At 40.1% G+C, this 27171-nt stretch overlaps 2 protein-coding genes across 4 annotated transcripts; both read right to left on the bottom strand.

Moving 5' to 3' along the window:
* Positions 1 to 197: 197 nt before the first annotated feature.
* On the bottom strand, positions 198 to 6460 carry LOC115605720 (natural killer cells antigen CD94-like). 3 transcript variants are annotated; one of them, XM_030480560.1, is made up of 7 exons: positions 6245 to 6460; positions 5642 to 5740; positions 4238 to 4324; positions 3797 to 3951; positions 1683 to 1795; positions 1200 to 1329; positions 198 to 359 (listed from the first exon to the last, which is right to left on the bottom strand). In XM_030480560.1, the coding sequence occupies exons 1-6, from the start codon at positions 6369 to 6371 to the stop codon at positions 1209 to 1211; spliced, it is 702 nt and encodes a 233-aa protein (XP_030336420.1). In that variant the 5' UTR covers positions 6372 to 6460; the 3' UTR covers positions 198 to 359; positions 1200 to 1208. The 3 variants fall into 3 exon arrangements, with proteins under 3 accessions (XP_030336420.1, XP_030336419.1, XP_030336421.1); XM_030480559.1 differs by lacking the exon at positions 198 to 359 and having other exon boundaries at positions 1115 to 1329; XM_030480561.1 differs by lacking the exons at positions 198 to 359; positions 5642 to 5740 and having other exon boundaries at positions 1115 to 1329.
* Positions 6461 to 8740: 2280 nt separating this feature from the next.
* On the bottom strand, positions 8741 to 18177 carry LOC115605602 (C-type lectin domain family 12 member A-like). The gene is made up of 7 exons (XM_030480309.1): positions 17938 to 18177; positions 14790 to 14888; positions 13949 to 14092; positions 12641 to 12795; positions 11059 to 11168; positions 10044 to 10237; positions 8741 to 9946 (listed from the first exon to the last, which is right to left on the bottom strand). Exons 1-7 carry the CDS (start codon positions 18023 to 18025, stop codon positions 9939 to 9941), a joined length of 798 nt encoding a protein of 265 aa, XP_030336169.1. The 5' UTR covers positions 18026 to 18177; the 3' UTR covers positions 8741 to 9938.
* Between the last annotated feature and the right edge of the window lie 8994 nt (positions 18178 to 27171).

Raw genomic sequence — 27171 nt, 5'->3', positions numbered from 1 at the left:
CCCAACGATGCTGTGATATTTTAGCACATTAGGAAGAGGGGTTCATTTTTTGCCAAGTAACTGCTTCAGTCTTTGAGAATATTTTCCAAGGAAATATTGAATATTAAAAACATACTATTATTTTTTCACTTATTTTAAGGAAAGTCTCCAAATACTAAGGCATACGCACAAAAGATAAGTTACATATATACCAGGAATATATGCATATGTAATACAAAACAGATGCTGACATACAACTTCAAGGAACTCATACAATGAAACTCCACCCAGAAAATTGGAGGCATCATCTTCCTTCAAGAAGTGTGACAAGTGCTTTAATAACACATGATGCACAGTGTGTACCTTGGGGTCCAGAGGTCCTAAACAATGTGGATATAACACAAGAGCTCAAGTAAGACCTGTGGCAATGATTCTGCATCAGTTTGAATACAAATTGTGTGTAGTTCTGAACGGAGCATGTAATTATTATCCTCACTATATATAATCGCTATGTGATTATTAATCACATAGCGATTAATAATATGATAGCACTGAAGTTATTCAGGTAATGTTTTAGTCCAACCATGACATTTGACTCTGCTTTTCGAAGAGATTGCTCCCAGGGATTCCCTGTAGTCTTCTGACAAATGTCCTTTTATTTTTATAAATATTAATGCATATATGAAAATAATTTTATGCATAAATAGAGCTTTGGGTTCTTTCTGTATTCCTGTACCTCAAACAGGGGAACAGCTGGCAGAACAAATTTAGGGAAGAAGGCATGGCTAGGCAAACTGCTGTAGAAGAGGATTATGGGTGGACGTTAGTTAGTGCATACAGTAAGAAATTCAGTGAGAAAAATCATCAAGGATGTAGTTAGTCTGGTTTATGCCTGGCAGGTGTTAGTGTAAAATGCTGACTGAAGCTCAAAATTATAAAGCTCTGCAAGAATTTGTGGTTCTCAACTGAGAAAGCCATGCAAGAATCATTGCTTGACTGTAGCTAGTATTTTCTAGCTTTGTAGGGTTTTTTTCCTCTCTCTGATTTGTGAACCTGGGAAAGAAAATTCAGTCAAAGAGGAAGATTTAGTCTCTAATAACCCATCCATTTGAATCACCATTCTGAGAAAACTGCATGATAAGCAAAAATTAAAATATATTTAAAACTTCCAGTTCCTAAAGTGGGTATCTCACAGTGGCAGATCCCACATCCCATCTTACACTGCTTCTTCAGGTGAAATGAACAGCCACTTTCTCACAGATCCAGAATTGCTGTGTTGAACAGGAGTGGCTGGCATAAATGATCCGTCCATATAAGGAGGCACAGAAGATGCCGTCATATAACATAACCCTAGGAAGTTAAAAGATATGGCTTAATGATGTCCTGGTAATATCATGTGATTGATATTTAGACTATTTGTAATCATTTTCCACTGGAATGTAGAGTTATTTCCCCCTTGGAGATACTTTATTTGTGCTAGGTTGTCCTTTTGCCATGTGCACGTGGTTGAGCTGTACTTTGTCACCCATAGTTTCTTACACAGGACATGAATCTGAAGCTCCATAGTAGGTACTATAGTCTTCATACTCCCTCATCCTTGCACATGTGACAAGCGTGGGCAAGTAAAAGGAAGCACAAGTCTCATATAATTTACTGGGGCACATCGGGTAGAACTGCGCTGGTCCTAAACTATGAAGGCTTACCAATTTGTTGCTTCTTTTGAAAAAGCTGTTCCATCCTCCCAGTACCAGCCACTCCTTTCAGATATGTATGATAATCCAACCCAGTAAAACTGTGAATCCTGTGGCAGAGAAACCTGTAGGTATGAGAAAATCATCACAATAATGTTTCAAAAATGAGACCTAAGTTCATGTATCTTCCAGCTCTGAAGGAACTGCAACCAAAGGAGGTAACTCTTACTCAATAGGAGAGTGACTTGTTCTCCATGCTTGTTTTCCATGAGGTAGTACTGACTGCTCTAATTACAGGATCATTCAAATACCTTTGTTTATTGAGGTTGACAAATGTACCCCGGATCTGTAAAAACACTGCTTTTTAAAAGAAAACAAACAAACAAACAAAAACCTGGTCTTCCTTTAGGTGTCTACACTGCCTTTAGACATCTGCAATTTAGATATACATATGAGAGCACTATTTAAGCGCCAATTGGAGTCAGCAGAGATGTGGCCAAGAGATCCAGTGGAGCATGAGAACTGATCCACCTCACTCAGTGGGAGTGCTACTGAAAACTGACTACTGGCCAGAGCTTCCACTGACTGTTAACGGAGCCTGAGGAAGTAGCTCTGAAGTTGCAGGCCACTTACACTGTAGATGACTGAAGTTAGGTGAGAGAATTCCCAGCCGAGAGGGAAAAATGCGCGACCTAAATACAGGCCTCTTGCACCTTTTGAGATTCTCCAACTGGTCTGAGGTCTTCAGGTATGGCTGACAGACAAGACTGAGAACTTACGGGACAACTGTGCCTTGCTGAGGCATTATTTGGAGGTCAAAGAGGTAATTTCAGATCGCCCTAGAAAACTGTGCTTAGGCACTGGAATAATTCCATAGGTGTCTAAGTGCTACCTAAGAGGTTCCATAGCATCTTAGCCCTTTCATATCCTCCAGATACTCTACTGATGCTTGGCAGCATGTTTAGGTACTCATCCAAAATCTAAAATCCATAGCTGGCTTAAACTGGTCTGGTCTCAGTCCAGCTGCAACTGCCTATACCAAACATGGAAGAAAACCAAGCATCCAGACATCTGGAATGAAACTATCCAAGGATTTATATAGGATATCAAAATAATCTCTTGAATTCAGCATTGAAGGTGTGGTGTTCAGGTGTCTCCTAACAGTGGGAACCATGATTCTAACCTCAGGATACTGCTAAACGCAATAATAAACCATTTATCCACTTTCTATTTTGTCTCTGATCTGCTTTTCACTTAAATCTCATCCGGTTTTCACTTAAAAAAAAAAAAAAAAAAAGAAAAAGTCCGAAAGGCCAGCCTTTATGGCTTAAAATAAGAGTTGAGAACCCCAGTCTGAAACTGGGGAGTGATTCCAGGGAAGCTTGTGTCCTTTTCAAAGTTTTATGTAGCAAAAAAGAAAATAAGGCTATTTGGGCTTTGCGTAAGCTTAATGTATTTTGGAAAAAAGGTTCCCAGATATATGTGTGCAAAGGGGAAAATATGGCCTTGACAGAAAATCAGAAATTTTTCATTAGTCATCAAAACCAACCCCAAATTAATAAGACTACTTAAAATTATTAATTCCCTAAAGTCCAAGGCTGCCTAGTCTTTGCACCACCATTAACAGCACTCTGTGAGGGTATAACACGAGGACAGAAAACAACCTTTTATAGTCACTTTGCACTGCAGCGTGCGAATGATAGTACCACGGTGAATCAGACACTCTCCAGATTTCATGGTAGATGTGAATTTGATGTTAGGAGCCTGCAGTAATAAAACTTGTGGAACGAGAGAATGAAAACATGCATTCTGTGTACTGAGTATCTCTCCTCCATGCTGATTATATGAAATTTATTTTCTCTGTGAAAACCTAAGTATTAGCTAACAAAGGTACCTAATGCAATGGCTTATTCTATTTACCATAATGCATAATTTTCACAGCACACAATTTAGAAAGTGTTGCAAGTCACGACAATGTTGTGACTTGCAGGAAGACTGCTTGACCAGGGAAAATTAAACACATGCACTGTAAATGACCCAACTACTTTCTGCCTGAGAGATTGCAGGAAGTGAAAACACATCACATAAAGAAATGTATGAGGTTAAAAGCATAAAAAAAGATGTACCATCTTTGCTTTGTCTTTTAGCACAAGAAGAGTGGAGTTTCTTGAGGAACAGAACTTTTGACTTTGCTTCCATGTTTTCTTCTGCTTTGAAATGTAGAAGCAGTTGTCAGCTCCACTGTTTTGCCAGCTTGCTGGACAGAGGGGACATTTCGTTTCTAGAAATCAGAAAGAGTATTATGCAGGCTTGTGAGGCATACAGGGCTTTAGCTACTGGCTTGACTGAGGAAAGATTAAAGGGAGACATGAATCAGCTGAGCTCTTGAGGGGCAAGAGACAAATTGTTTTGCATGTTAGTGTACACATATCCACACCTCAAATACTACCACAGTTAAAACCAGACGTGAACCAGTCAGATCTTTTCCCTGCAATTTTCTAGTGTCTCAGGCAATGGGCTCTGTAAAGGCGGTGATTTGTGTTTATTTACATAACAACCACATTTACCATTCTTCTCCTTCCCTTCAAAACATAATGCTTCCCTCATTTCCTGCAGCTTCTTTCCTTCCTCAGGATCCTTGGAAACCTGAAAAACTGAAGAGTATGAAAGAGCTTATAAAAGATTGGTTTTATAAAAATTGTAGCTTTAATTGTAGTTTTAATTTGTACCTTTTGACCTTTTTTTTTCTTTTTGTCTACTTTATTTGTATGTCCACCATCATGTGTACATCATCCGCATTTTCTTAACCAGGAGGGTTGTGCAGCACTGGAAAAGGCCACCTGGGAAGGTAGGGGCATCTCCACCCTTGAATATTTTCAAAGGTCATCTGGATAAAGCTACAGGTGAGTTGTTGATAGTCCAGCTTTGTATGGTGGGGAGGAAAGAGTGGGTGTCAGACTAGAAACCTGAAAAATTGCCTCTGAGCTAACATTGCTGTGAGGCCACGGACCACCCTGAGTGTTCGTCCTGGGCACTTGCAACTGCTTCCCTCCTGTCAAAAAGAAGATGAGGACTCTCTGTCTCTGCTTCCAAATGTATTGTGGCATCATATTTGGTTGTTCATTGAAATGTTGCTGTGGAAAATCTGCTGTAATTGTGGACGAATTGACCAGTCACTGTGCTTTGATGCCAGAATTGCCCTCCCTGCAAAAACCTTGGAATCCAAGAAAAAAGAGGGAAATGTAGCTGTGAAATATTCCAATAACAGTCACGGGGGAGTGGGGGGGTGAGGGGGGTGAGGGGGGTGGGCATCACTACCAAGATTGTGTGGCTAGTGAGGTGAGCTTCTACTGTGGAAATTAAGCATTTCAGATATGGGTTAGTGTTAAAGGGTTAGGGGTTAGACTTAGGGTTAGGGTTACTCAGTGGTTAGGGTTAGGTTTTAGGGTAAAGGTTAGGGTTAGGCTTAGAGGTGTGGATTAGGGTTAAGGTTGGGGTTGGGGTTAGGATTAGGAGTAGGTTTAGGGTCGCTATGATTAGAGTTAGGCACCAGGTATTAGTGTTGGGGTTACGTTTAGGGCTATGGTTTAGGATTACACTTGGGGTTCAGTTTAAGGGTTAGGTTTATGCTTAGGGATAGGGTTAGGGATTATGTTTAGTGTTAGGGTAATTGAGTTTAAGATTAAGGTTAGGGGTTAGTTTTAGGGTTAAGGTTAGTTAGGTTTAAGTCTTGCATTAGAGTTAGCGTAACCCTTATGATTAAGGTAACTATAAGTGCAGACAGTAGTGATCCTGAGTGACCTGTGCTGACATTCAGTTGTGGGGATACTTCTGTGGGAGACCTGCACTGTTGCCCTTCTTGCCTAATTATTTTCACTGGGGGAACAGGGACAGTCTACAGGGAGAGAAGAAACAGCTGTACATCTGGAATTCACTCCCATAGCAGCATCTTGGGACACCATGGTACTTACACAGGGCCAGCAGGGCTACCAGCCCCAGCACCAGCACCAGGCACAAAGCAAGGAAAGCAAAGGCTGCTGGCCGCCATACGGAAGATGAGGCAGAGGATCCTGGGACAAACAATAAACACATTCAGCAACAAAACTACAGCTCTTCTCTCCATGCGGTGGTGTTACCTCCTCTCTAAGAACACCAGTTCACCTTCATCATAGAATCATAGAATAGTTAGGGTTGGAAAGGACCTTAAGATGATGTAGTTCCAACCCACTACCATGTGCAGAGACACCTCGCACTAAACCATGTCACCCAAGACTCCGTCCAACCTGGCCTTGAACACTGCCAGGGATGGAGCATTAACAACTTCCTTCTGCAGAGCCTCTTTTTTGTCTTAATGAAGTTTTTGTAATCACTGTTCTGAATTTCCTGGAGTAAAATATAATCTGTGATCATAGCAAACAAGACTCTTTTATGCTTTTTCTTTATGCTGTTTCTATGAACATTTGTATAAGAACATGCTATAAAGTTTAGAAGGATTCTAAAGCAATCAACATGAACATGCAAATTTAAGTTATGTCCTAATTTAAATAGAAAAGCTATTTTCCATCTGTACTTACTGTCTACTATAACACAACTGCCTGGAGCCTTAAATGCAGAACATTTCTTGCTGCTCAAATATCCAGGAGTAATAACTGAAGTTGAGGGTCGTAAATTTAAAGCGGTGTAACCTTCCTCATCCTCCATCTCCAGCTCATCACACTTCTTTCCTGCAATAGCAGTACTTTGGGAGTAAGGGTACACTGCTGCAAGACCAATGCTGAGACAATGAGAATGGTTCACTTACCATCATTTCCAGGGAAACCACAGAGGAAGCTGGCTCTAGTCTGATTACTGTGTCATAGTAAAAACTCCTTAGTGTTGAAAGCACACTAAGGAGTTAAAGTGGCAGAGTCAACGATGGGTATGTTCTTCCTGAATGTGAGAAGGGGAAGTCTTGGTTCCTGGTCAGAACCTAAGACTGTTTCATTTAACTATCCACCTGATCTGACCCTGTAAATACAGTAAATATCAGGATTTTCTACCTCCTTAAAATAAGATGCTCTAGAAAGAGTTGCATTTTGAATTAAGGTTTGAAAGATATCTGGTCGTGTATCAGGGCACAAATACAACACAAGAACTGCATGGAAAGCAAGAGGCTGAATCTCCATACGCTGTTATGAAATAAATGAAAAATTAAATTATTTTACAAAAATTCACTGAAATAAATACTAGTAGGGGGAAAACTGAGCTGAAAGGATGGTGACGCTAGGAGCCCGGCAGGATTCGTATGACTGCTCAGCCTGTGTCAGAGCAAGACCAGACTACGCTGAGCTCCTTTCTGCTGTTGTACCAGGCACAGAAGTCACTGTGCAGAAGTGGCTTACCCATCCTCACTCTTTATTTCTAGCTCTCTGTAGTGCCTTGATCCAATGCTGAATTGTAGTTTTTCAACATCTTCATTGACCAACTCTCTTTAAACAGAGCACTTGTCCAGGCATGATGAGTCACATCGTGGTGACTTGATGGAAGGAAATTCCGCTCTTGCAAGAGAGGAATTTCTGTGGTAGCTGTTCATGCTCTTGTGTGTAAAGTTCAAAGTCTTCCATTTGCAAAATAATATCAACAGCCTGGAAATAAACTGTAATACACTCTAATGACTGGGCTATTCCTGCTTTGCTTTGCAGATGATGGATTTTTTCAGAGCAGCAATATGTCTGACTGCATGTATTTCTTGCATTATATCTTACCTGTAAGCAAAAAGAAGGCAGGATGGAAAAGTTGGGACTAAAGGGTGCTTACGGTCAGTTTTGTTGCACAGAGAGACAAACAAGGAGTAGCAGTCGCTGTATATTCGTGGTATACCCCCAATATCCTCACAGAAACCTCATGCTAAATATGATGCAAAAATACTTGTCTATTGGGCCTGAAAACTGTATGTTGGCACCTTAGTGTAAAAAAGGCTTTTCTGCAGATAACCGGGAGTCAAGTGTGTGCTACTGAATTTGGTTGTGAGTTTTCATGACTGTAACCTCTTCAGTCTTAGCAACAACTTCTCAAGTATGTAATCAATTACCTTTTGGGGAAGTTCTCCAACCTGATTTTGCTTCCGAAAACAGGAGGTAAGGTAATTTTTTTGTATTATTTTGTTAGCTCTGAAGTCAGTAAGCAGTCTGTTAGTTACAGCACTTCATCATCATGCTCTCTGTTCTTTTAAGGATGCAGAGCAGGCAAAATTTTATGTTTCTTCAGACTAAAAAAAGGTAAACTAAGGCAGGAAGTTTGGGTCTACATTTGAACACTTGTATGAATATTGTCAGCAGGCTGGACAAAACACCTGTGTTTATTAATCAGAATGTGACCCAGTAAATCGTATTAGCTGGAGTCTATGACTGGGGGGAGTGGAAAGGGGCATGGTGATGAGTGGAATTTAGACATGGGAAGCACACTATTGTATGGAACTGTGATTCAAAAATACCATCTCAGCCAATATGTAAACAGTACATTTCTGTGTCTCTTCTGCTATAAAGAAAAGCTCATTTCAGTGGAAAAGGGGATACAGACACTGCATCCTTAAAGCCTTCGTGGTTACCCCACCACCGGGGTATATCCTTTGCCAGCTTCAAGATCGCTGATGAAGTTGTTCACTGCAGCACTCTGAATGCCTGCAGTGAATGGTAGGACACTGCCTCTTCTTTCTTTGGGGTGATTTTTACTTTATTTCTTTTTTTTTCTTCCTTTTATTTTAATTATTTTTTTTCTGTGTGTGTGTTTCAGACATTGTTTCATACTGTGAAACCATACTCTATCCCCACCTGCCTTTACAGTTACAAATTCAGAAACTGCTTTTGGTCTGGCAGTAAATTGACACAAAAGATCAAGACAAAGATAACGATGCAGCCTTGTGGCTGCTTGTCAGCATGCAGAGCTGTCAATCTCAGTGTATGTTTGTCTTCCACATACTGCAAAAACACCTAGGATTAGCTCATCTGCTCCTAGATATGGCTTGTTAATGAGAAAACACCCTGGAAACATCTTTCCTGTTTCTTCGCAGTCACTCTAAGATAAGAGAAAACTTAAAAAGTCAGACTTTTTTTTTATTTCCTTCTTTCTTTTTAATATTTCTGCAAATTAAAGCAAAGCCCATCATTATCAAGAGAGAATGCATCATGAATACAGTTCAGAATACCTTCCACATGAGATTTCTTATTTCAGTAAATCTTGTATGAATGCTGACAGACACTCTGGGAAGTCACCAAGGCTGTGTCTGCATGGCAGGACAGAAGCACTCTGTATTTTCACCCCCAAACACAGGAGCAGATAGGAAAAGTTATGTTAGAGATGTAATTGGTGAATGTTAACAGCAGACAGGAAGAGAAATCCACTAAGGTTTCCAGAGTGTGAAACTGGTGGTTGAAAAGAACACCCAAAATGTTGATGTTGGTGATCAGAAACCGCTGTGTAGTGCTGAGAGCAGTGAGACACTAGAACAGCCTCTTGAAGAGAATGACTAATGCTTCAGAAGCCCAGCTGCTACACCATTGGTAGATGATCCACAATAAATAATCTGGGATGAAATCCACAAGGAATGCACAAGTCTCCAGAGGGGACCAAGCTAGGAAATTGTGGACTTTTGCTCAAATCAAAACACCGTTATGGGATTGAGATTTCTTATTTCAACTTGACTGTCATTGTTCTATGGAGATGTGGAGGGAGACATTTTGTCCATTAACACTGCTTGGGATATTTTCACTATGGTTGGGTTTGTAGACCCTTGCTCAGCACATTAAATTAGTAGCATGGCATTCCAGGAAATATCCTAAAAATACATAAAAGGAGGTTCTGTTCATGCCTCTGACTCGAACCCTAGTGTAACTCTTTAATAGACAAAAGAAGTAGAAAATTAGAAAAGTAGAAAAGAAGAGCAGAATTATTATTAGGAAAAAAGAAAAAGGGAAAAGAAGGGTATGTGTGTGCATGTGTGTGGAAGAGAACTAACAGTGCCAGGGAGAAGTATAGAACATGGAAAAGAGCTTGACATTCATAGCTGAAGGGTATCTTCTCCTGTGACACATGCACAAGTCCTTATGAGGACTATGAACCCCTGTGCTTGTCACTGTGCTTTTTTTCCTGGCCATCGCTTTTGGCCGTTTTGTCTATCACTTGTGTTGGTTAAAACTAAGTAATCATTTGGCAGTTTTCAATCTGGAATGACAAACTTGGAGTGCTCCTGGAGCCTGTCACCATGCCCATTTCCTCAATATGAAGATGTTTTTACATGTCTAAAAGAGAATGAAAACAGGGAAATGTATTAGGACTGATACAACATACTTAAATTCTCATGTGATAGTTCTCTAAAACAAAATAAAAAATTCCAACCTCGCAGATCATCTTCTAGCTTCTCATAATCATTTGGTCTGACAAACCAGCCCTCCTGACAAGAGTTGTTACATCGCTGTAATTGGATGGCAGGCTTTTCACAGATATAGTGAAGTTCTTCCTTACATGGTTTGCAATATATGGTAGTATAATAAACCCATCCACAGCACTGGGTGTAGTAGTTAGGTTTTACCCTAAGAAAAAAAAAATCTTTATTTTTACATCGCACCTCGTTCAGATGGTGTATCCTTGCCCCTTCCGAAAAGAGCTGCCTTTGCAAGAATTCCTTATGTGGCTTTCATGAGAATATATATCCCCAGCAACAAAATGAAGTGTTTAGTGATATCATGCACCAACTCCTAGGGGGCTGACCCTGTCCCAAACATGCCAACAAGCACCCCCAGCAGACACTAAGTGTGGATCCTAAACTATTTCTTGTACCTGGCAGTAAGAAACACTAACTCCTGGGTACCAACTGGAAGGTGTCAGTGGTTGTTTCAACAGAAATGCTAAGAGGATACTGCCCAATAATAAAAAGAAAATTGGCAAAGCAGGTTGGAAAACAAGAAGAAAAATATATTGTATTTCTGAAACAATACATTAAACCCAAGTGAAATGGTTCTAGAGAATAAATAGTGCCTTTTATGAAAATAAAAATATATTAAATCAAAAACATGAAATGAAACGCCTTTCCACTGGAGTTTTTCCTTGTCTCCTCACTGAAACAAGATGTCAAATACAAGAGAAACATATGACAATTATAGTCAATCTGAAAGCAACTTGTGGAAATAAAATTTCTGAGTATTTTTTTTTTTGCCCAGTAATAGTGCTTAGATCACCCTCCAAGCAGTTCTGGGTGAGGTCAAGAAAAATCTGAAATGGAAAACTGAGCCCCACAGTACAGAGAGAGCTGCATAAATGTTTAATGTTCAATGTGCCCTTTGAGTAACAGAAACTGAGAGTTGTATGTGGGTGAGGACCAACTTTATGTACTTTGAGAAAGCTGCCCACTTACCAAGACTTTTGTTGTTCTGTAAGAGTGGTGTTGTCTGCCCAATACCAGACTCTCTGCTGAACTCTAAGTCCAAGCCAGTATTCTGTTGTAGGGATTTTTTTTACCAATTCCTATAAATAGTAAGGACAATTCAAAATGGATGTTCAGGAGTATATTAAAAACAAATATTTAGGTTCAGAAGCTGAAATCATTGATGGAAGTTCCTTAAAGAACACAAACACCACAAATTGTTCCACCCGTCAGGACAAGTTCTGCACTTAAATGTTTTTACATTACAAGTTCTGCCTAGTATCAAAAGAAAAATGACAGTAGAACTGTTTTTAATCGGAGAGAACATACACTTCTAGCTCTGAAGAGCAATGTCACCCTCATCAACCTGATATAAACCCTCTGAGTGAAACACTGGATCATTGTCCCCCCTTTAGTAATGAATCACTCCTCCTTCTTGACTCTGTCCTTAGCATTTGTCAACAGCAAAAAGGAAGCCTCTGCAGGGAGCTGTTCTCTTGGATTTGTTGAGCTTTCACACTTGGCTCTAGCATCACTAGCTTATTCCCAAAAGCTGGACCATGACAAGTAGAGGAGGTCTTAGAGTTAAGCAATATTCTAGTCTTAAAAAATGCTCTGAACAGAACAGTAAAGAATGTAAATTTGAATAATGCTGCTTTTCTCACTGCTGCTAGGGGAAAATCTCTGAAGATTTTAATTCAATTTTTCTGTTGTTCTCTTCCTTCCTCACATATCATTGTCACCCCCAGTGTATTTCTCCATTTTCTGTTTTTCTTCATACCTCTCAATGCCATGATTAAGACAGCTAGAACAAACTGCACCTCACAATCTCTGCTGTCACCAGTTTGCAAGAGTGAGAAACAAGCTGCTTCCCTTTACTCCTGGGAGAAACCTTATGACCTGTAGCTCAGCGAGAGGGAAACTGACATTTGTCAAGTACTGGAGAGCAGGCAGGCCCAGTCCTGACTGCTAGCTCCTGGGACAACTTCAGTCTTCCAATACATCTGCTGGCATCCAGAAGCAAAATCATTATTTCACTGCACCCGGAATTTTCTCTTCCCACCTCAGCTTGTTTTCATTTACTAGAAGATTAGGTCAGGTTTCAGCAACTCACTGCCAATCCTGACTGAAAAGATGAGATTAACTTTTATGGAAAGGAGTTTTGCAAAATGGGGAAGACTATGGTTTGCCTATGGGGAGACACCAGGTTAAAAGAGGTTCTCACAGAAATATCTTTACTAAATCCTTGTATGGATCTGCAATACTGGTAAAATAAGTGAAATCATTACCCACAACATAGCAGCCATGAACCCGCTTTCACCATTCATCCCAGTAAGAAGCCAGCCATGGCAAGCCAAGGCAAAATGGGCTGTCCCTGATGGCCAGCCACTTGAAGGGCCATGCTCTGTGTGGTGATGACCAGTTGTATGCCTTAGCATTGCCCAGGACAACATAATCACTGTAGAAAAACTCCTGCTCACAGTGGCATTTAAGAAGATTTTGCGTGAGGCAAGCAGCTGATAGGGTGCATGAACTTCCTCCACACTAAACAGAGTGAGAAACCAGTCCATACCAGCTTTTCTTCTTCTTTTATCAGAAGAAGAGTAGAGTTTTGTGAGGAACAAAACCGGAGACTCTGTTCCCACGACTTCTTTTCCATGGAGAGGTAGTAACACGTACCACCACCTTTCCAGTTCCAGTTTGTGGGGCAGAGTACACAGTTCTGGCCTGGAAAAGAAAAACGATCACCCTATTTCTGTTCCCAGGCTGTCCCTCACAGAACGTCGCTGTTGACCTGTGAGAATAAGATCTGTAGGGACTGACGATATTTGAGATGTTCCTCATTCAGTCAAAATCCCATTGTGGTCCCAGAAAGTTAAGGTTCAGGTAATAACAGAGATGAAAACTGAACCCTATCTCTCACATTCCTATATCACTGAGACAAGGTTCAGGTGTTGCAAATGGGATTCATTTTGCCTAATTTTAGGTTTCTACAAAGGTGACATGGATCAACCCATTTGGATTCCTATTTTAGTTAATGGACAGAAGCAGGCTTGTCTCAAGCATGCTTTTCCTGTTATTTTAGATGTCTTTCTTGGGAGAAAACAGACTGTATCCTTGCACTATCAGTTTCTCTTCATTGACTAAAATGGACACCCAGACAATTAGCTTGTTTGTGAAATGGTATCTGGACAAATGAAATCCCCCTTCCTGACAGCCATAGTAGGATCCCTTTGCCTTATGCCTACTAGTGCTTTCTGAAGAGAACTATTTCTCTGACAGGCTCATTGACAGATGTCACTTAAATAACCAAGCTGTTGCAAACTAATTTCAGAAACAGCCCTGAAACAGCCCTGTACACAGTCAGGAGACAGGTAGTGAACTCACACATTGATTTAGCTATGCTTCACCACGCGTCACTTCTGACTTTAGGAGATTCCTTTCTTTCCTGGGATCAGTACTAGCACACTGTTCTGTGTATGGACTGCTGTTGACATAGAGTGCAATAAAATTGCTTAATTCTCAGTCACAACTGTAAAATTGTCTATTAGATGCAGATGAACATATTGTAGAGTTCTGGTGCTGATGGGAACTGGCATATCCAGAAGGCATCCCACAGAACACTTTTCTTATGGAAACTAAATCCTGAAACCCTGGTACTACTGCCAGGTCCCATGCCAGTTCACATGTGACCAGGCTGTGTGCCTCCCTCCAGGCACTGCATGAGGCAGATATTCTTGTTGCCTACATTCTAGGTGGTCACATCTAAGAAGATACAGGTTCGCCTGAGGAGACAGACCTGAGTGGATGCAGAAAACACATCTAATTTCCTTCCCTGCCATTTTGAAAGAGAAATCCTCCTAAAATCTTTTTGATTTACCATTATTTTTAAGGTTTGTTTCCCCTTCCAGGCACAACTGATTTCCTATTGATTGCAGCATGTTGGAGAAATTTGCATGCAGCTCATTCTTTGTCATGTTGAGGTCTCTAAGTTGTGTCCTGTAGTCCTTGGGAATCTGGAAAACTGAAATTCACAATAATAGATTTTCCAGTGCTATCCTTCAGAATGGGTGGGAAGCAGATAAGGGACGTCTTAGCAGATCAATACGGATAAATAAGCCATTTGAGATGTTACTCCTCCCTGTAAGGGCTGAGATGGAGAACATTTACATAGTGGGTTTCTTATTATTGGGCTGAACAAGTGAACAACAAACAAGTGAGTAAGAAAATGAAAGTGTCACTTTTCATCATATATTTCCATTGTGTATCTTTCTCTTATATCAGTTTCCAGGCTGGTTTTTTTCCCTAAAAATGTGAACTTCAGCTGTGGATCACAGTGAAACTGTTAAGTTGGGAGGTAATATATGCAACCTGTTTACTGTGACACGAAGTTTTTTCCTTGCCTTCAGATCTAGCATTATCAAAGAGGAATTCACTCCACCGTTAGTCTGTACAGCGGGATTGCGGATACAGTTTTTAGGAGACCAAACAATGGCAACCAGACCAAGCAGTGAACCTCCTACTCCACCCCTTTCAGATCTCCTCTTTGTTGCTCATCTCTAGCCGCATCATGTCAAGAAGAAGACAAGGATACCACAACAAGGGAAAATACCTGATTTGTGTGGTTGCCTGTTCTCAGCTGAACCAGAAATCGCGCCTCAAGCAGATGTCAGTCTGAGTAGCTTGAGCCCTCCAGCAAGCAGAAATGCATTAGTACTTACATAAAACTGCCAGGGTCACCAACGCCGTCAGCAATGTCAGGCACAACATGAGCAAAATCAGGACTGCTGGCCAGCAAGAACGGAATGAAGTGGGAGGTCCTGGTAGGAATTCATGAAATAGATTCATGAAATGGAGGTGTGATAATAAGGGAATGGTGAATGCCTCATTAAATCGCAACCATCTTTTTGGTGTGTTGGTCAATAAATAATTGCTTTTACTTTATAGTTTCATATTCCTGCTGCAGAATTTCTGCACACAGCAAAAGATGCACAAACAAAGTAAGAGTGAAACATCACAACAGCTCAGTGAAGAATGTGGAACAGCCTTGGTCCTTTCAAAGGCCACAGGCTGTGGCAAGAAAGATATTAAGGAAGCAAGATATTGCAAAATTGAAGCTGAAAAAAAGCACACAATGTATGGTTGTGGTAATTTGTGATGCGTGAAGTGTATCTGGTAATCTGGTTAATTTGAGTGTTACAGTAAACATAGTAGTTCAAAAATTGTTACTTCATAGTAGTTTGAAATTTCTAGCTAAGAATTCATAGAAAATTTTTCTGTAATAATGGTTACAGCCTAGATACAGAAATGAGGGCTAAGTGAGGAGAAAAAGGAACAATTCTTTTCCTGAGCAAAGAAAATTTTAAGCATGTGGATCATCCATATTTATAGAAACTGGAAGATTTCATGGTTTAAGATACACTGAAGGAGGGAGAAAAAGCATTCAGTCAAGGAAGCACTAATTCTAAGGCACATACTAAAGTTGCCACTATATGAACTTTGTGGAGAGCTGCAACCAGCTTGACTTAATCCAATAAAGGCAGTAGAAAGGGAATGTGGAGAGAAAATCATTAGTCTGGAAAAGGAAAGGGGTATTTAAAACTGGGGAGTGAACTGCTTAAAGAGCAGGAACTGAAATTTAGTGTGTCAAGCCGAAGGAACAGGAACAGAAACTATGCAGTGTGTCCTTCTTACAAATAACCTGTGGTCAGCTTCTGTGGTGAAGTAGTCCTGGGCAGAATGTTGTACAAGACCTCACTGTAGAAACTCAAGTTGATGAATATTCAAGTGAAAGATTGAGCAATGGATGTTGTCCTGAACTGGTACACAGATCACTGCTGGCTTGTATTCAATCTCTTATTCACCTCAAACCCTAGGTCTTTTCCAGCTTCCACAGCCAGCCTGTTCCCAGCCTGTATCGCTCACGGCCTGGGATTAGTCCAGCCTCAGTGCACAACTTGTGGAGCTTCATGGGGTTTCTGCTCACCCAGTCCTCAAGTTTCTCAAGTTTTCTCTCTTTGAAGCTTTACCAGTTGATAGCATCAGCTACTAAAAAGACCCCAACCCCCTAGTTTAGTAGTGTTAGAAATTTGCTGAAGACACACCCTATGTAATTTTTCAGGTTGTTGATGCAGATATTAAACAATATGGGATGAGGATCTACCCCTGAAGGACCCCTGGAGGACTCTGCTACCAAACAGACGTTGAGCCATTAGTTACTCCCCTTTCAGGCTCATAGTCTAGTTTTTAACTGACCTGAGAGTCCATCATCCAGCCCATAACCCCCTCAAGCTTTAAAATGACAATACCACAAGAGCTACTCACAAAAGCCTTGCTAAATATATATTACATCTGCCACTCTCCATGCATCTGTATTTCAACCCAGAATGGATCCCCAGTCTAAGGAAGTGCTCTAACTGCTTGTTATTGCGTAAGAGAAATACCCAGAAGAGAAAGAACACCTCCCTTCTGAGCTATTTTCCAGAGTCTGATCTCACAGGCATACGACAGACACACTCAGAGATAAAGCCTGCATAGAGGAATCACATAGATCCTACCAATGATGCGTTAACTTTGGATGTTTTTAAGGTCAAAGTGCTTCTGTACATGCTCTGAAGCTGAATATTACGAGTCTGGAGAACTTCAGTAACAGAAATTTAAACCCCTAAGGCAGGCTGCTATATAGACTCATACAAATTGGAGCTAAAGGGCAAAAAAAATTGTTCCTATCCCTACAAAGTCACAGCCCTAAGCTGAAGACTGAAAGCATTGTAGTCTATGCTTCCTGGAGCTTTTAGGTGAGAAGAGACAAAGATTCTGTATTTGAAAGTAAGATTTCAGAAACAGCTACAAAATATTTTCCGGGCAGCATTATGAACCAAAATAATGCACAGACTGCGCTGTGCCCTCTCAGGATGGTGTTCTCATCAAAGAATATGTTCTCTACTCTGGGGCAGAGAAGCAGGATCTCTGGAGTCGTATGAGGATACTGGTGTCATTGGACATTAAAGGAAAAAAAACCCAGAGCTTAGCACAAAGACAAGTTAGATTTTAACTTTTCTTTTCTTTTCTTTTTTTTTTTTTTTTAGCTCCTGAATTATACTTTGGCAATGCTCAAACCCAGAACTTAACAAATTTCAAAAAACATAACATATGTTCAAAAAACATAACAGCTTTAGAAAACACTGCTCTTTGATACAGAATTTCCTAGAGAATTTCTTCTGAATCACAAGCAAGTCGTCTCCTTGTTTGTGAACGTCTGCTTCAGAGGTTTACACCATCCCTATACACTATCTATGTTCTTTTGTTTTCATGGGTTGCACCACTCAAATCTAGAGCTCATCTTTGCAATTTAACACAATTTAAGCAAAATTAATTTTAAATTAGTATTTAAAAAGCATTTTGAATGCATTCACCCCTTTAACAGACATAGCGATTTCAAAGACCAGCATCTTAATTCAGCCTGGAACTTCAGAAGTGAAATAAAGTGAGTCAGTTAAAGCTTATTCAGCTCTAAGCTTAAATGCAAATGGATAGAGAAATTAAATGGAACTTATTCACTTTAAAAAATACTTCAGGTTAACTCTTTTGACATTTAGACAATTAAGACTATTTGTGGAGCTTAGTATAACACTCAGTAATATGCTTTGCCATGAAATAATAAGATCACTATTTCAGGTATACCTTCCAAATTCAGAAACTTCAGGCAGAAACGACAACAAAAACCACAGTAAATTTATAACTAGTATAACTTTTTGGTAGTAGCAAAGCTAATTATCCCCCAAAGCCCCCTGGGCTTGTAATTAGAAGTATTTCCCATCCCATCCACTTTAGCAAGAATAAATCATAAAAGATTGATAGATACTACACCTTTTTCCTTAGTTTTTTTGGTCTCAGATATATTATCCAATTCATGGTTGTTTTCAAATTTGAGATTAGCGTATGTTACTTCTGTCATAGCCGGTAAAAAGAAAAGTTTCAGAACGAAAAGGTAGAAAAAGATCTAGCATTGGCAGCTAGTAAGAAAATCTAGCCCTTTGCACAGGTTCCTCATACTGGCAGGCACAAATGAAGCAGCTGAGACATCAAGCTACATCTGAACTTCCTTGATCACAGTACTGCTAAGAAAATGTTCCTCTCTCACTCATCGCTATATTCTCTTTCTTCCTCATTACCTCACTTCCACCCTTCCTGACTGGCATATATTTCTTTCTGCCATTGTTGAAGAAAACACAGCCACTTTTGTAGAACGACTTCTTTGGATAGCCAACATCTAATTCCTGATTACAATAGGTTCAGGCTTGAAACACAGAACTGAATAAAATGTTTCCCATCTTTGAAGCTGTCTTTCAGTTTGGGCAGCTGTGTTCAGCAGCAGTTTTGTGATCACAGTTCAGTTTCTGTTTCCTACTGAAATGTGCTGAAAGCAAACTAGAAGGTGGACTTGCATCTTAAAGCTGGCAAATTGTGCTCTCATCCAAACGAAGTACGCACTTGAGCTTGAGGTTAGCACCTCAGCTAGGATATGTCAGGGTATTAGCTCTTGTCTTCCATGCCACCTTCCCAAAGTGATTAGCCTGGGACTTCTGTGTCACCAAACTAGAAGGGCCTTTTGACAAAGGCTAGATCTCAGAAGATATTTACTTCCACTCAGTTTTCTGGTATTGATGTTTTATTTCTATTTCTGGAATAATTTTCTTTATCCTTCATTTCTTCTCCAGATCTATGGCATGAGGAAAAGCATACACTAACACTCAGCTTCTGAGACTGCACAGTAAAGTGACTCTGCAAGAAAATGTTTCATGTATCTCCCTTGCAGAGATGCACACAGCTACTGTTCTCTGAGGTGAACAACCAATCCTTCAGATTCATCCAAGTACCAACCGAGCCCGACCCTGCTTGGCGCTTCCCCCCTTGGAAAGTTTTGAAAATAATTTCAGTACTTTCATTCTAACACTGAAATATTTATTTTTATTACTTGTTGGTGGGAGCCATTCTATGTTAGTGGGAGTCTTTGGAATTAATTCTTTTTCATTGTGTTGTCTGGCCACTGCTTGGATGATCATTCCATTAAATGCAGTCTTGCTCTTAATTTGCCTTTTTAAACAATAGTAGATCAAAATAATTATTAAAAAGATTATCAACATGGCTAATGCAGTGCTAATCAGTACTTTCATCCATGAAGTCAAATTCCATCCTAATCCCTTGAAGATTTTATCTCTCCAACGTTGTTGTATGTCTTGTTGAAACTTTTGAGTATTCTCTTCTACCTTTTCCAAGAAGTTTAAGTCATGCTCCACATCTCGAGTCACATTCGGAATGTGTATACAACAATGATCAATTCTACCTTTCAAGTAGCCACAAATCCCATGCTTTTTAAGTAAGAGCATTTCCAAAGCCATTCTATTTTGTAAAGCCATCCTTGAAGTTGCCTGTAATTGTAAATTCAAGTCCTTAAATCCTTTTCTGATTGCATTTGCTAGCCTTTCTACTTGTCCTGTTAGTTGATAGATGCATTCCCTGTTCTCCTATATTACTAAAGGAGTCAGCAAAGACTCCAAAGCCCAACCAACTTTTACTCCAGTTGAAGGTTCATTCCATTCTTCATCTATTTCTTACCTCTTCACTGGTTCCAATTTTAAATTTTCTAATGCTCCTCTAAAACTTTTACAAGTTGGACATGGAGCCAGCATGCCTCATGTTATTTGTCTTCCTTTACCATCTAGAGGGAAATGAGTTGTCCAGGTCCCCCCACTCATTGTCCACACTAAGTGTCCTGGGCTCTGGAGTGCAAATTTCTTTGCAACTAAGTATTGTTCCTCTTTTGGGTATGTATGTGTCAGTCAATTTGAGGTCATTCCTAAGGCCCCTGCACAAACATCCATATTTTAAAGCAGCAGCTAAAGGAGGACTAGTAGCCTGGATCGCCTTATTGGTGATATTACAATTATATACCTTTTCCCGCTTCCACCAAGACATTCAGTTTTCCTTTTCCCGCCATGAACTACTCCTATCCTTTATATTTGGCCAGGTTGCAAAAGTCTTTGCATCCCAAATAAAACACCTTAGCCATGTATTGAAATGGAGATAAAATGGCCATACTCCACCAAACAGAGTCCCAGTTTGCCTCGCTCTTTTGTGTCGGACTTGTCTCATTACATTTCCATTCCACGATTATTCAACTCACATTTTTCTTTCTTTGTTCATCATAGGAACACTATCCTACAGTCTTGGATTTCTCTATTTTGGCAAAAACATAATATAACAATTTCTCACAGTCAGCCCCACTACCGGGGGACTTCCATTGTTTCCAAATGGTTTCCGTTTGTTGTTGCCATTCAGCCACAGGTTTTTGTTCACAAGGTGTGGTTTCATTTTTTCTGTTGGATTCATAGTTAAAATTCCTCACAGAATTGATTCACCCACTGCTCTTGGAATTGGCAAACAAGGAGTCATTTGTGACATGTTTTACTCTTTCATTTTCCTAACATCAAATACTCTTTCATTAATCCTAACATCAAATTTTCACCCTGGGTTTTTCTTGGGAGATAGTTCAATTTGTCTATTTGCATTTTATTTCTTATTTCTTTCCTCACCATCTTTTTCCTGGTTCACTTGCCACCTCATCAAGATTAAGGTTTGGAATTGGAGTAGAAGTCCATCCCAATTTCAGTAGATTTCCATGTCTTACTAATTCTCCCTCTGATTCAGTTTTTACCACAAAATTGGCTCCTACTAACACCCAAATCAATATCCGTTCTCCCCAGATTTGAAAAGGATACACAAAATTAGACATCCTTCAGAGTCAATTTGGAGGTCTTATCATATCCCTATTGACAATTTTCCATGATGGTGGGACTTTCTTCACCCTAGCGTAGTGTATCCATGCTTCTGATTCAGCTCTCTTGATGGCAAAAGGCCCTCCCCCTGATGCCACCTAGTCTATCCTTTTTGGGAGACATCCAGGGACTGACCATTCCTCTGACCTTTCAGGAGAAAATGCTAAGAACACGGAGGTACCTATTTCTTTCTACTAATTGGAAAGTAAAAGTAAATAGCTTAGATTTAGACACCTGCCTATAGGCATCTAAATGAGCAGATCTCAGGATTAAAATATTTCTGTCCAAAGGAACATAGAACCACAGAATGGCTTGGGTTGGAAGCAACCTTAAAGATCATCTAGTTCCAAGACCCTTCCAGTTCCAACATCCTACCCCTTCTAGTTGCAACATCTTCCACTTTCCTTAGCAAGCAGGTGATGGATGATTCAGATGAAAAAGACATTTGCTTCATGACTTTACAGCCAAGATCTTCTGAGACAGATTCTTTACTGCAGCAAAATAACATGAGGAAAGGATTTGTATTGACACTTCAGCATTAAACTGTGCCTTCAGTGTCAGTGATGCAAAGCTAGACTAAAGCTGTTTACTGTAGCATCCAAGGTTTTTGAAGACACCTGGGGAAAGGAGAAAAGAGGCTCTGGAGGCACAGAAGCCAGTAATGTTTGATCACTGTTTTCCATCCTGTATATTACCTGTTGCACAGAACTGACAAAACTATTTTTTCAATGGATTTGGTGGAGAACATATGAAGACTTTCCTGTCACTGGAAGGGTATTTCAAGGGTTTGCCTTCTTACATTAGTTCTTTGCATTTTAATAACACAAAATAGTCACTAGATATCTCTAATGCACCATAAAAGAAATCAGAAATCATGTTCCATTTAAACTGAATAACATTTTGTATGTTTATATAGCCTTTGTTAAAAAAAGATTACGAGTAGCATGAAATAACTTGTCAGAGATGGCTAGAGTGTGAAGCAGAAAGAAGCCTGGAAGATAAAAAATGAGTGGATGAGACAGGTATTGGTTACAAATTCACAAAGCACAGAAGACTTAGCAGTAAGCTTTTCCTAGCTGAAACCAACACAGTAAAGTATTGGAGAGCTACTGGGATATAACTGTGCCCCTCTAATAGAACTATAAGCTTAAGCAGTTTAAACCAATCCTGATGGGGAGGATGGGAGTGTGGGGGAAATAGAGAGCCAGTATTGTAGAGAGATGTGCAATATCAATATCCCTTGATTAGTGATGGTGGTAGCAGAGATGGAGGAGGGTGTCAAAGTCCACAGAACATATCTCAAGGTCTTTGTCTAAATTGACAAAGGTGGTGCCAGTGGGGCAGAGCAAGCGGCATGCTTGGAGGGAAGAGATGTCTCGCTCCAGGCAGCATTCTCCCCAGGGCAGCAACTACTCATCCACCTAGGACTGACTTGTTTGATTTCTTGAGTTTCTGCTTATCAGCCTGCTCTGCCCCAGGACCTAGAGCTCTGCTGTAACTCTTATTTAAAAGAAATCCTCTGGCTTAGGCTAAAAGAGACATCTTTTTCCCCTCCTTGAATTAGATAATAGGTTGTTGTTCCTGCACTGGAGCAGAGTAGGAACTGGACAATCTATGGAAATTCTTTCTCAACCATTCTTTTTCATAATTTTTTAGGTTTTTTTGTTTTCATGGTTTTGAACTCTTTGCTATGGAGAATAAATTAATGTACTTTATATCCAAACCAAGTACATAAGTTGTGTATATAAATCTCCATGGATATAAGCCACTGTATCACTTTTAAGTTTTCAACTTTTGAGCATAAGCTGAAGAGCTTACTAGAGCTGAACAAGCAAAATAACAGCCACTGAGAACAATTTGAAATAGTCTTTTTGTTCCTTCCTCCTTTTCTTTTAAGCAATCTGTGTGAGATGGTAGATGTAAACTTAGTATGCCTGGGCAAAAAATCCTGTATTTTCAGGAAGGTGGAGGCCCTGCTATCTGCTAATTAGCCACCATTTCCCATAGGAATTATATGTTTTCCTAGCAGGAAACATCATAGCAGTTTATTTTTAATCTCTTATTCCATGTTGGTTTAGTTTGGATATGGCCTTAAAAAGGCAAACTGATGATCAGGGGAAGTTCAGGTTAGATATAAGGAAGTTCTTCACTATGAGGGTGTTGAGGCACTGGCACAGGTTGCCCAGAGAAGTGGTGAATGCTCCATCTCTGGCAGTGTTCAAGGCCAGGTTGGGCAGGGCCTTGGGTGACATGGTCTAGTGTGAGGCATCCCTGCCCATGGCAGGGGGTTAGAACTAGATGATCTTAAGGTCCTTTCCAACACTAAACATTCTATGATTCTATATAGCAGCATGTCATTTCCACATGTGACAGCTGTAGAAGTGACAGGTATGAGGGTATGATCATTTACAGATGGATTAAGCAGCCTCATAAAAAACATCATATCTGCTTTAGGCCCATCAAATAGCAGTTCCCCTTGTCTTTCTCTCCAGAGTATTTATGACTAGCAGTTATGATTCTACAGCCGTAAGAAATTCCTGTAAAATGACCAACACATAAATGGTGCTAAAGGTGACAGGCTGTGTCACTGAATTACTTTTTGAGATGCTGTGTGTAGGGACACATGTCCTGAATCAGGTCCCACTGATGCCAACTTCACACCCAAGTGCTTTCACAGCCATCTGCACCAAGGTTATCCCTGCTTTACACTGATACAAATGAAGTCAGAACTCATACTCTGCATTTCAAAAGCTGTGTAGGTCATTATGACCCTTGTCAATAATTTGATACAAACAGAATGCTAAGAGGAATGTAAGAGTCTCATGTACTTGCAATGTAGAAAGCTCCCTTACTGAATTCCCGAGAAGGGGCTGTTGAGAGAGGAGGAGGTGTAAGACAGTTTGGGGCTCTTCGCTGCTCTGACTTGGATGTTCTCCCTGGCACTCTGAGGTAAAAAAGGTAACCGAGAACTGTCTTGAGTAAATTGCACTTGAGTACAACTACAGCTTTTGTTTTGTGTTTGTCTAGGCTTAACTAAGCTGTTTTCTGTTACCAAAGGCCTTCCCCATATTGGCAGTTTTCAGGGATAGTTTTTATTGTGAAGAGGTTTGACTTGAGATCAGCAGCTTTCAGGCAGCACATGCAACTGATAATGCCAGTCAGTGATACTTGCACACAGACTGTCTCCTTCAGCTTGTTCTGAAATTAGTGTCCGGGATCGGGTGCATATGTAATGCGTGTACATAGAAAGCTGCAGACAGGGAATTATCTAAGAGTGACTGATATAGCAACTTGTCTTCATTGAATATCTCACCATTTGTAGATACTCAAATGACTTTATTACTTGAAATGTATTTCATCAATAAATTACCAGTATGAGGTTTATTACCCTATTACTGGAATTAAAATGTGTTGAGTATAAGTCATCAATTGTCAGTGTCTCTAATTCTCTAAAATTCTGGAGTGTTTTCCAAACTCTTGAGTGTATTCAAGAGAACTATTTTCTCTTGATTGTAATAATTAGGCTGCAGCCCCCAACCCTCACATTTCTCAGCTGAAGATGGTGCTTGCAAGGCAGTGAAGGTTAGAACCTTTGTCCTCCCTTTGGCTTCTCTTCTAGCATCTAGTGTGGCATTGGCTCTCAAATAATCTACATTCTAGGTTTAGTTATGGTGATGAATGCTAAGATTTTACCAGGTAGAAATTTTGTTCTCTCTTTTCTTTTGTAGCTGTAAAACCTGAAGCATGTCACCACAGAAAATGTCCTCCTGAACAGTGCCTCAGTGGGTGGATAGGTTTCAGAAATAAATGTTATTTCATCTCAGAGGAGGAAAAAAACTGGACATCTAGTCAGACCTTCTGCACTAGCCACTTGGAAATCTATGCTAGCCACTTTGGAAAACCAGTAAGAAAGTAGTGACATGTTACTATGCCCTTTTGATCTGTCTAATCACAGAACACCTAATAGCTCCACAGATAGTCTCTAGGACAAAACAGTCATGGGAGTTTTGCTGTTTGCTGCTATAAAACAAATGCCATGGCCCCTATATCAACAATATGTGTTATGGTTGTATTAGTTTGTACATGAAATGGGGGATCACTGCTTCTTAATACATGTAGGAACATTACTTCCTCCCTGCAACAGTCACATTCCACATGTGATTATACAACCCCCTCTAGAGCCAGATCCTGCATTTCAGCACTGGAAAGTAATGTATATGTTTCTCTCTGTAGTGAAGATGGTCCTGAGATGCATGCAGGTGCAAAAAATCTCTCCCATGCTACTAAAATGTTTGAAAGAAATGAAGTCTCTAAGAAAAGAGATTTGAACCGTAATATTTCCCTTTTTATAATGAGTGAAAATTGTGCTTTTAATGTAACCATCTTTAGAATACTACTGTGTGCTTCAAGAAAACCTTTGCAATATGAGCAAATAGTGGGAACACTCCTGAAACAGGCCTTAAAAATTATTCTGTTTTGTAGGCTGAGAAGCAATATTAACTCATCAATATCCTGATATTTCCAGAATTGCTTTTTTGATTTCCAAAAGTGCCTGTTGAATAATCAGATTTGCTTCTCTCCTACAAACAATAATCTCTGTAACCTAATCACAAAAAAACCCCCAACCAACCCCCCCCCCCAAAAAAATCAATCATATTCTCTAATTTCAATTATTCACTTTTATTTCTATCATCACAATACTTAAAAATCGTCATCTCTATTGGATCCATGTTGAGTTAGGTGCTGTGTTTTCCAAAGAGTCCTCCTTGAGCATAAAGGTGAGCACAAAAGGCAAAGAGGGCAGGGGCAGGAGGCAGGAGTGACTTTGCCCAGAGGATGGAGTGGCAGAACTGACAATGAAAACTGTGTCATAAATCTGTCCTGCCTACTAGGCAGCATTATGCCTTACAGAAGATTGAAAGTGAGTTGCTGAGCTGGGAGGGGAAGGTTCCCAGCCTAAACTTTAACCTGGGGTCTCTTGGAACCTTTGGGTATTTCTGGTGAGAAGCTATGTATTGCTATATTCTTTCTTGGAGTGAAAAAATGCCGTTTGTGTTGGTAGCAGTGTGATTTAAGACGTTATCTTTACGCTTCATATTACAAACTGTTTCTCAGTCTCAATATTCATTTGTTCCTGAGTGAACCCAGGATGGCAGGATTTCAGGATGAGTGCACTAAAGCTTTGTTTAATATTAGAGATGTCGTTCTTCACAAATCATTCATTTGTTCTAAAGCATCTGTACTATCTTTCCTTTTAAAAGTTTTATTTGCATTTGCAAAATGGAGCGATAGGTGCTATTCTGAGATCTTTGAGTAAACTTTATGAAAACGTTTTTGCTTCAATGTTACTTTTTCTACAGTGACACAGTTCTCCTACAGTGCTTTGGGTTTGCTACTTCTTTCCCTAAACATCATTTCTCTCCGGTGGAACAGCTAAGACAACAGGGGAAAACCATAATTTACTTTTAAGATTTCAGTTGCTGTTGTCAACATAGGGAACAGAATGGCCACGAGGTGGTAGCAGTCTCTAGGGGAGGACCAAGAGATGACTGAGCTTTGCTTCTTGATACAGAGAGGCAAATACTGCCTGTGTGCCGTATGCCATACAGGGAAGCATTTGCAGTGTTCAAGCAGAGTTATTTTAGATATATTTTTTAGAGTTATTTCACTTTGAGGTAATTTTATGTGAAGTAGAAAAATGGGAGATAACACCATAGAGTCTCTTTTGTTGTCCCTGTAGACTAGTAGCCCAGGCAAGGATGCCAATTGCAAATCAGTTTTAAAATTGCCAGCGTAAACTAGCATCTGGGCTTGCATGCTGCATGAGGTCTTGGCTGGCTTGTGCAGTCCATCTGCTTTTTGGGCTCTCCTGATGGCATCCAGAATGGCACGGCCCCAGCTTGCAGATTGCTGACCTCAGACATACTCCTTCTGCCAGCTCAAATCAGTTCAGAGTAATGTAATGGGTTAAGTTCATACTGCCTGGCTTTGTGAGAGATCAGATGTCATCCAGCCTCTCTGGGCTGACATAAAATTCATGTTAATAGAAAAAGACAGTGAAAACTCCATCATGTGCTCTGTCTGATTTGATAGAAATGCAGTCATATGCCTACACATGGTCAAGATTAAATTTATGCTGATGAGTGATCTGGCATTGTGCAAACCCATTAATGCAATCGAAAGCACAGTTTTGGGGGGGGGGGGAGGGGAACAACAAACAAACCACTTTTTCTTATGCTGCTTCTGCTATGAGAGAAAAGAACAG

The sequence above is a fragment of the Strigops habroptila genome, chromosome 3, assembly GCF_004027225.2.
Source record: "Strigops habroptila isolate Jane chromosome 3, bStrHab1.2.pri, whole genome shotgun sequence".
Lineage (NCBI taxonomy): Eukaryota > Metazoa > Chordata > Aves > Psittaciformes > Psittacidae > Strigops > Strigops habroptila.
The sequence above is the reverse complement of the archived record's forward strand: the minus strand, read 5'-3'. Positions and strand labels throughout refer to the sequence as shown.

What these genes read in the sequence shown, in the direction of transcription:
- LOC115605720 (XM_030480560.1), bottom strand. Translation starts at nt 6,371, where the DNA reads ATGGAGGATGAGGAAGGTTACACCGCTTTAAATTTACGACCCTCAACT. An exon ending in TGAAGGGAAGGAGAAGAATG is followed by an intron (nt 3,952 to 4,237) that starts GTAAATGTGGTT and finishes TCTGATTTCTAG; the next exon opens with AAACGAAATGTCCCCTCTGT. An exon ending in TAAAAGACAAAGCAAAGATG is followed by an intron (nt 1,796 to 3,796) that starts GTACATCTTTTT and finishes TCATACCTACAG; the next exon opens with GTTTCTCTGCCACAGGATTC.
- LOC115605602 (XM_030480309.1), bottom strand. Translation starts at nt 18,025, where the DNA reads ATGACAGAAGTAACATACGCTAATCTCAAATTTGAAAACAACCATGAA. An exon ending in CAAAAAAACTAAGGAAAAAG is followed by an intron (nt 14,889 to 17,937) that starts GTGTAGTATCTA and finishes AATTCCTACCAG; the next exon opens with GACCTCCCACTTCATTCCGT. An exon ending in AACAAACCTTAAAAATAATG is followed by an intron (nt 12,796 to 13,948) that starts GTAAATCAAAAA and finishes TTTCTTTTCCAG; the next exon opens with GCCAGAACTGTGTACTCTGC.